Raw genomic sequence first — 9369 nt, 5'->3', positions numbered from 1 at the left:
AATTTATTACCATATATGTTGTCTACAATTTTTCTTCATTTTATTTACCAACGAACATGAAAACTTAATTAAGTGCAGAGAAGATTTAGGCCTAATTATGGCACATGGTATGTGTTAAATATTCTATATTTTGTAAAGGTTCCAGCATATTCATCTTATTTTTTGTTTTTCATTCATAGATTTATAATTTTTACTATCTCATTTAGCTTGAAACTAGCTTAAGATTGACTCGAGATCGTTACAAGTTAAGCACAAGTCATGTTCTATATCTCGATAATGAGCTTCACTCAGTTTGAGCTCGCTCAAATTTTCATATTAATTGAGCTGAGCCAACTCCAACTCACTCGAGCTCGACTCGTTTGCAGGCCTACGTCAGAGGAGACCGGCCCAAAGCTGTGACCGGTCGGCCGGCGCCTAGCGTTCCCTAGTATAAAAGTCGTAAAGAAAAGGCAGGCGGTAGAGAGCGAGCACAAACAAACACACGAGCAGGCGCCGCGCGGTGCTCACTCACCCCCACACTAATAGCGCAGATCTCTCGCCCGGCCCTCTCGATCCACCTGAGTTTCCCGCCGGCCGCACCGGTACGGTATCGCGCGCTTCGATTGGGTTCTGGTCGCTGCTTTTATTTTTGATTTTTGTTTTCTCCACGGAATTATTCGTGGCGGCGGCCGGTGCAGATCTGACGGTGGCGGCGGCCGGTGCAGATCTGACGGTGGCGGCGGCAGAGGAGGCCGCTAGGGCTAGAGTTTTGGCGTGATGCAGCGGTCTGGGCGGGGCCTGCAGCGGTCGGGCTCGAAGCGTGTGCTCGACCCCACCAACGGCACTGGCGGCGGCGGCGACGACGACCATGCGGCCAAACGGCCCCGCGTGCCCGCCCTTGCAAGGTTCGTGTTTCTTTCTGCCTGGTAGTACCAAATTTCCAGGGTTTGTGGGACAAGTTTGGGTTTGGGGTTTAGGTTGTCGGCTGCTTTAATTAGGAAGAAATTTAGATCCTCCACTTACCTCCATTCGGTTGAGTAATTCGATTCCTAATGTTGTTGTTAAGCTTCCTACCGGCTGGAATAGGGGTGCTACAGCTTACCTAATCCTTGTTTTAGTTGAATCAGTTAGGTAAGAGTAGGATTGGAACTTGGACCCAAGATGATTCTCTGAGCATAACACATTTACTACTTCTTTATATTATAAGCTAAAGGAAGTGACTCCAGATGATAATTTAATTTTAGTCCAAAATGTACTGTGGCGCATAGCTGTTTTTGTGCTTGGTGGTACTCAGTTGGTACTCCAGTGAGTGCTGCTCAGTTCCGTGTAAGAGCACCAGCTGACAGCACAAATCTGCGCATCCTGCTCAGCTCTGCCTGACTCCTTTTCTATGATATATGATAGCACGTTTTTATACCGCATTGATGCACCAGAAAGTTCCATATGTTTAATCACCGGCAACAGGTATAACATATTTTAGAACTCTTGATAGGTTATAGAAAAAAAAAATCTTTACAGTGCCAAGAGAGTTCAGTATGTAGCTTTGAATAATTTGGTTTAGATAGGGTCGATTACATGCAGTGTCGGCACTGCTTTTAACACTGATAATGTATTGAATACAATGATGATCTGACTGTCAAATGATGCTAATAGTTTTTAAGAATACCTGTTTGAAAGAATTAGTCAATACGCTACAGTTATGGTGTCTGTACATTTCAAATTGAATACAACGGTGATTCTACTTGTCTGCAACATTCTGAAATTTTGATTACTAAACAAAGGACACATATTGTAGTGTCATTGTGGAAGCACTAAAAGTCGACAGTCTGCAGAAGCTTTGTTCATCGCTGGAGCCTATTCTTCGAAGAGTTGTGAGTAGAAGCACTTATTGTACGGTCTATTGACTTATTTGATGGAGCATGTTGATCATTCTGTTCTTCTATATTTTGTGAATAGGTAAGCGAAGAGGTAGAGCGTGCTTTGGCCAAGTTGGGTCCTGCTAGAATTGAAGGAAGGTACAAGATCATAAACTTGTTTAACGTGGTGGCACTCATGGGATGGCTTTATCTGGGATTTTCAGATTTTCTGCAGATGTGGTTTAGCCACACTGGTGAGATACGATACTAATGCATAGTGAAAACAGGTCCTCTCCCAAAAGAATAGAAGGCCCTGATGGGACAAATCTTCAGCTTCAATTTAGAAGCAGGTTGTCTCTCCCACTCTTTACTGGTGGAAAAGTAGAAGGCGAGCAGGGGGCAGCTATACATGTTGTGCTGCTGGATACCAACACTGGTTGTGTTGTCACTTCGGGACCTGAATCATGTGCAAAGCTGGATGTTCTTGTGCTTGAGGGTGACTTCAATAAAGAGGAAGATGAGGGTTGGACAGAAGAGGAGTTTGAAGGCCATATTGTCAAGGAGCGCGAAGGGAAAAGACCTCTCTTGACTGGTGACCTTCAGGTGACTCTTAAAGAAGGTGTTGGAACCATAGGGGAGCTTATCTTCACTGACAACTCCAGCTGGATAAGAAGCAGGAAATTCAGACTTGGGCTCAGGGTTGCCTCTGGTTTTTCTGAAGGTATTCGTGTTAGGGAGGCGAAGACAGAAGCTTTTACTGTTAAAGATCATAGAGGGGAATGTATGTGTCCATACATTGTTAATTTGCTCATACTGTTAAAAGTTTCAAGCATTGAGTAGGCTGATATTGTATTTTGCAGTGTACAAAAAACACTACCCTCCTGCTTTGAAGGATGATGTTTGGAGATTAGAAAAGGTTGGCAAGGATGGTGCATTCCACAAGAAGTTAAATGGAAGCGGAATCTATACAGTTGAAGATTTTCTTCGGCTTCTTGTTAGGGATCAACAGAGGTTGCGTAGTGTAAGTTCTATTATGCCTGTTATCAGACTGTAATTTATGGAGTTTGGTTTATGTTCTTACGCTCTTGTCTCTGTAGATTCTTGGCAGTGGCATGTCAAATAAGATGTGGGAAAGCCTTGTTGAGCATGCAAAGACTTGTGTTTTAGGTGGAAAGCATTATATATATTATGTGAATGATTCAAGAAATGTCGGTGCAATATTCAATAACATATATGAGTTCACTGGCTTGATTGCTGATGATCAGTTCATTTCAGCTGAAAATCTCACGGACAACCAGAAGGTTTGCATATTTATTTATGTGTTATCGAATAATAAGTCCAGTTACATGTCGTCTGGGCCTGTTAAATATTTGTAAAAATCATTGGTGTTGTAAGGCTTAGATTTGGTATAGCGGAGCAAGTTGTTACATGAGACTGCAAACTTGTGTTCTGCTGTACGATACCAGTGTATCACTCAGACTGGTCCGCGTTCAACATGTTCACCGCACATCCAGGCCCTTCCAGCAATACACATAAATACACAGATTTCTCTAGCTAAATTTCAGTACCACACATTCAATGGATACCAAATAGACCAGCAGGATGCATTATATAATTTGGAAGAGGTTCTGTCAATTTAGAGTTCTTTAAACTCCCATCACTAGTAGTTCATATTTGCATGATTATACTGGTATCCTGGTGCAGCCAAATTATAACCATTCTCATTTCAACAGAAAAAGTAAAATGAAACTTCAATTTCAAGAGAGTTCGTTAGCTCTAAACATTTTGCGTTGTCCATGTTAAGTTGTCATGGGTTCAAGTCCTGGAAACAGCCTCTTACAGAAATGTAGGGAAAGGCTGCGTACTATAGACCCAAAGTGGTCGGACCCTTCCCTGGACCCTGCGCAAGCGGGAGCTACATGCACCAGGTTGCCCTTTTTTTTTTCATGTTAAGTTGTCAACTATAACTAAATCAAAGTAACTGCTGATATTTGGGTGCTGTATGAGTTGAAGTTTGTGCTATGTGCATATGAACTGTAGCAGTTTTGATTCTTTAATCTGCATTCTCTACCATCTTAGCTAAATTTCTTTTCCCTCATGAAATAATTCTTCACTCAAGTCATTATATTTAAACACAGATATTCTACTAAAACACAAATATGCTCAACTTAAATCCAGGTCTATGCTGACACGTTGGTAAAGAAAGCATATGAGGATTGGATGCATGCTGTAGAATATGATGGTAAGGCACTTCTTGGCTTCAAGCAGAAAAAGAAATCTGTCACGACCAGAAGTGATACCGCATCAGCTTCAACAAGTAACCCTGCTTTGTATGGTTTTGTCAAAGCACAAAAACAGTTACTGCCAGGAAAAGCTGGCCAAACATCAACAGGCACTCCAAGTGAAGGTAATAAGACCTCAATCAAACAACCCTGATGTATCTTATGAATATAATTGTCCACCATTGTTATTTCTATAGGATTATTCATTGTTTTAAATGATTTCTTTCTTCAGTTATTCATTGTCATCATAGTCTGCTCAGGTAGTAGTACTCCCTCTGGTCCTTTTTAGTTCGCATATAAGATTTGACTGAAGTCAAGCCTTGTAAAGTTTGACCAACTTTATAGAAAAAAGTACCAACATTCACAATCTGAAATCAATATCAATAGATGTGTCATGACTTAAAGTTTCATATTGTATAACTTTAGCATGACAGATGTTGATATTTTTTCATATAAATATGATCAAACTTTGTGAAGTTTGACTTCAGAGAATTCTAATATGCAGAGTAAAAAGGACCGGAGGGAGTATAAGTCATAATGTGATGTAGCACATAGTAAAGCACAACAGATGCCTTTTCAAGTAGGTATATTCAGATCACTAAAGTTGTGACATTGGTAACTATAGATAAAGAAGGGGAGCCTTGGCGCAGTGGTAAAGCTGCTGCCTTGTGACCATGAGGTCATGGGTTCAAGTCCTGGAAACAGCCTCTTACAGAAATGTAGGGAAAGGCTGCGTACTATAGACCCAAAGTGGTCGGACCCTTCCCTGGACCCTGCGCAAGCGGGAGCTACATGCACCAGGTTGCCCTTCTTGGTAACTATAGATAAAGTGGTGTTAATGCCACATTTGCATCGTGGCTGCAAACTGCTGTAACTACCTTGTCACTTTGTCAGCACTTCAATTTTGACTCATTTAGGCTGTCTCAAATGCTTAATTCCTAAGGATGCCATAAGATGGGTCCCACACCATGTGCTATAGCAAATTAAAGAGTCAAATACACTGGTGGTACATGAAGTTGCACTAGATGGTCACTTTGGTGCCACAACTTAAAAAATACACCGATTGAGCGCCAAAACATGACTAAACGTGACAATACGGTGCTTAATCTATCTGTAGCCATCAACTCTGCCTATGTGGCGCGAGTGGGCCCTGTTTGTCAACATACGAGAGAAATAAATCTCTATCTCTCTCACTATGGCATATGGGCCCTGCTTGTCAGCACATGGGAAAGAAATAGGAACGGAAAAAGGAGCGCGTCGGGGCATCAAACACAGGACCTCATGTGCCACGTGCACGAGACAATGCTGCATGTTATTATGGAGATACATTGAATTTTGTACTTAGTATTGGCCTTGAGAGATGACACTAGCACACCCATGAAGATGGCGACGTTATAGACCAGTTGATGCATGTTGTGCACACCGCTCTGGCTCGGAAATGACTATGGCACCTGCTGTGCCATTCGCCGACGAGACAAGGAAGATGGGGAGTGGTGGGCATGGCATGAGGGTGGGGCCAACAATGGTGTGCATGGACGGTGTGGGGCACGGCGCGTGTGGTATCGGGTGGGAAATCAATGCTAGTTTTGTGTGCCTCATTGCGCGAGCCTCTGGCATCGACGCATGGGCGGTAGCAGCGCTTGCGGCAAGCACCAACGCATGGGCTAGAACAACAACGGTGACCCTTCGGCGAGCATGTGCGTGGACTAGAAGCGTAGAACGTCTTCAACAGCACCCCTTGGGCGAGTTCTTCTCGCCATTCCTTGATCAGCTCCTTGATCCGGCCCACCACCGACGCGCCGAATGCTAACTCGAGGCACTCTAGGATCATCGGCGCCGGCGACGCACTGCAGCTGTGCACAAAGCAGAGCAGCGGGCATGGCGGCTCGAGTGCGATGGGTCCGGTCCAGGATGATCTGGTCGATGGTGGCCTGCGTACCATGTGGCCCCCGCCTATCGCCTAGAAAGGTGGATGCTAAGAAGCGGATGGCAGCTGGGAGTGCCACGGACTCGTAGGAGGCCAACATGGCCAGCAGGCTGGACATGAGGCCTGCACGTGGAACATTGGGAACGTCAACCCATTGCGTCGCTCTAGAAAACCACGTAGTCTAGGCGGAAAATGCACTGCATTGTAAGTTTAGGCACTCGGTCGGTGTATCTTTCAAGTTGTAGCACCAAAGTGACCATCCAGTGCAACTTCATGTACCACCAGTTTATTTGACTCCAAATTAAATCTTCACCATGCTTACGGGCAACTAGCCCTTAAGATGGAGCCACTTGCGAGTTCTGCTATTTTCCTTCCTCAACCGTTGAACATTTTTTACCTTCGTCCGTTCCTTCATACGCGCCGGCAATAAGTTCCCTAAATCCTCTTTTTTTTTCAACGTGGAATCTTAGTGCCGCATGTGCCATTCGCTGTTCGTGATCAGAGAAGCCTTGAAACTGGCATCCACCAGATCTGGCCTTGCGGCCATGGATATTTCTTTACTCTCTGCTTTCTCTCCAGCTCTGCCCAGGACCGACTGCACGTACCGCTCGGCCTGGGCATCGTGCGCTAGGCTCCTTCACCTTGTTGGTTGTGGTCGTCCGTCCGCGCGGCGGCGGCTTGCGCTCAAGTGCTACTCATCATCTTCTTGCCTTGCTTGCTTCGGTTCTGGTCTCCACCGTGTCCCATCCTCTTGCTTCAGCGCTCAGATGTTGACGGTGGCTGTCTTCCCAGCGATGGCGCATCCATGACCCTGTGGCAAGAGAAAAAACTGCTGTCCAATCTTCACACTGCAGACAGAGAAGAGAGAAAGAACTATTTTTGATTTGCTTGTGCACGGGTTGTACAGTTAGGGAGCTGCCTCAACATGTTTCTAACTAAGGTTGACCTGACAATGTGTAAAAATTCCTAAAGTTGACTTTCATTTCCACATCATGGATGCCCTTATATATGCATAAAGAAACTGACTGCTGCTTCTGGTATAGATGTGCGGGCCACATGATATTTGTAATTTAGTACTATGCAGTGTTGATATACTGAGATTGCTGAATTCGTGTTCTCTGTCCAGCAGCTGGAGTAAGAAGCACATATAATGGAAATCTGGCAGCAAGAAACACTAGTCCTCAGAATAACGCTGCAAACATTACCATGCAATATGAGAGGAGTGCACTGTCACCTGAAAGCCAGTTCAGTGGGCCCTCCCTTCAGACTCAAACTTCTGGAGGCTCCAATATTTTGGCATTGGAACCTGCACAGCAGCAGCAACAGGGTTTTGAATTCTCAGCAGTTGGTCAGTCCATGCAACCTGCAGACCTGAACCCTTTCGATCAATGGTCACAGCCGCAAGAGAACCGTGCGGTTGATGACTACTTGATGGAGGAGATCAGGTTGAGGAGCCATGAGATACTCGAGAATGACGAAATGCAACAGATGCTGCGAATTTTGAACATGGGTGGAGCATCTACCAACATGAATGATGATGGCTTCACTTTTCCGCCCTACATGCAGTCACCTTCCCCGAACTTGAACTTTGAGGATGACCGCACTCGTCCACCTGGGAAAGCCGTTGTGGGTTGGCTTAAAATCAAGGCAGCTATGAGGTGGGGCATCTTCGTCAGGAAGAAAGCGGCCGAGCGAAGAGCTCAGCTCGTTGAGCTAGATGATGACTAGCAACATGTCTTAAGTTCTTAAATGCTGTCCGTGTAATTGTTTAAGGATCCGTAACGCATGGGCTCAGCAATGCACCATGGAAAGACATTCAGGTCATGAGTTCTTAATCATGGACGAACTCCTGTTTAGTTTATGTTTTTCTTTTTCTGTATAGTTTCACCATTGTCTATGCATTTGTTTGTTTAGCGTGATGTTGATAAGACCCTTTTACCTAAACTGTGTACATTTATTTGTTGCAGATATCAGGAAAGGCGTTAAAGTATTCCTATTGTTTTCACGTAAAATAGAATTGTATCTCCTTTGGTTAAGAAAAACAAGATAGCCATCTTTTTACAATGCACTGTGTTATAGATAGCCACATGTAAATGTTGCGTTGGATCTTGTCATCTACACATGTTTTCTTATGTTTTTCCTTTTGAATTGCATGTTTCATTATGTAAGACACGGTGACAGCCAAATTTACCATAGACTAATTGACTGCCCATGTGTTGCCCCGGGCCAACAAATGAATGAATGCTCATTTTACTCTTCATGAAGTGAGCCACAACATAAACACAAGTATCTTCATGCACCCCTCTAGCTACTTTTTTTTGTTGAACTTGTCATTCATGTCTTCTCTTCTCATACACCATTCATCCTCTGGATGTGGTTTATGTGTTGTTGTTTTATTGATTCACTGTATTATGCATGTCGTGCAACGTGAAACACCATCAACGAATGAAGAGATATAATGCACCTCACCTTAATACAAATAATAAGAAAAGGGGCATATGGACATGGAAACATTCTTTTCACCACATGTTCATTCACCTCACCTTAATACAAATAATAAGAAAAGGGGCATATGGACATGGAAACATTCTTTTCACCACATGTTCATTCACAAACCGACTATGAATAATGCACCACATGGACCCATGACAAGAACTCGAGCACGCACAATTGAAATCGAGGTGAACTCACTCCTACTTGAGAAAGATATGGACATGAATGAGACTTGGTTGCTACCTCACCAAAACATGCTATGTGTCATTAGGTATGAAGACCGACGCCACCAAGCAACTGCGGGATGCCCCAAAGGAGGAGGAGAAGCACCCCAAGGCATCGAGGAAGAAGAAGGAAGCCAAGAGGAGCAAGACTGCACCTCCCAGGCGACCCCGTGCGCACGGGCTACCCAGGGAGCAGATGTTGCAGCACCCCGGGCGCACGACCATGTACCGTGCACACAGGACCCTCGTGCGCACGACCCTTCAGGATGAACAACTGCGAGCTGCTCTTGGGCCTCCACTTCGCCCCCCCCCCCCGCCCACCTACCTATATATTCCGTACCTAGGGTCATGTTTAGGCTCGGCAAAGTATATGTGAGATATTGATAGGGCTTTGCTCCTTGTACCACTCCTCTTGGAGATCAAGACCTCTCAGGAGAGGATCCCAAGTGGATTTCAAGACCTCCTCTTTGGAGAAGACTATCATCAAGACCTCACCTCCTTAGGAGTGGGAAGAACCTTATCTTTGTGCTTGTTTCCTTGGATTGTTCTTGTATGCTTGTTGATCTATGTGTTTGCTATTCTAGTGGATGTGTAATTGGGTTTTGTTG

The 9369-nt window shown here is 44.5% G+C and overlaps 1 protein-coding gene across 4 annotated transcripts; it reads left to right on the top strand.

The window, feature by feature from the left end:
- The first annotated feature begins 434 nt into the window (after positions 1-434).
- LOC123127495 (calmodulin-binding protein 60 B) lies at positions 435-8304 on the top strand. Of its 4 annotated transcripts, XR_006462537.1 has the most exons (10): positions 441-581; positions 705-884; positions 1775-1850; positions 1936-1994; positions 2123-2616; positions 2696-2856; positions 2933-3136; positions 4014-4242; positions 7171-7864; positions 8012-8304. XR_006462537.1 is itself a non-coding variant. In XM_044547222.1 (9 exons), exons 2-9 carry the CDS (start codon positions 757-759, stop codon positions 7770-7772), a joined length of 1953 nt encoding a protein of 650 aa, XP_044403157.1. In that variant the 5' UTR covers positions 435-581; positions 678-756; the 3' UTR covers positions 7773-8034. The 4 variants fall into 4 exon arrangements, 3 of the variants coding, with proteins under 3 accessions (XP_044403157.1, XP_044403159.1, XP_044403156.1); XM_044547222.1 differs by having other exon boundaries at positions 435-581; positions 678-884; positions 7171-8034; XM_044547224.1 differs by having other exon boundaries at positions 7174-8034.
- The last annotated feature ends 1065 nt before the right edge of the window (positions 8305-9369 follow it).

This window comes from Triticum aestivum, chromosome 6A, assembly GCF_018294505.1.
Source record: "Triticum aestivum cultivar Chinese Spring chromosome 6A, IWGSC CS RefSeq v2.1, whole genome shotgun sequence".
Taxonomy (NCBI): Eukaryota; Viridiplantae; Streptophyta; class Magnoliopsida; order Poales; family Poaceae; genus Triticum; species Triticum aestivum.
Note: the sequence above shows the minus strand (reverse complement) of the source record. Positions and strands in the feature narration are given on the sequence as shown.

Bases quoted from the DNA above. Each gene is read 5' to 3' on its own strand.
- LOC123127495 (XM_044547222.1), top strand. From the start codon at position 757: ATGCAGCGGTCTGGGCGGGGCCTGCAGCGGTCGGGCTCGAAGCGTGTG. The intron at 2,617-2,695 runs GTATGTGTCCAT...TGTATTTTGCAG, and splicing joins TAAAGATCATAGAGGGGAAT to TGTACAAAAAACACTACCCT. The intron at 2,857-2,932 runs GTAAGTTCTATT...TTGTCTCTGTAG, and splicing joins ATCAACAGAGGTTGCGTAGT to ATTCTTGGCAGTGGCATGTC.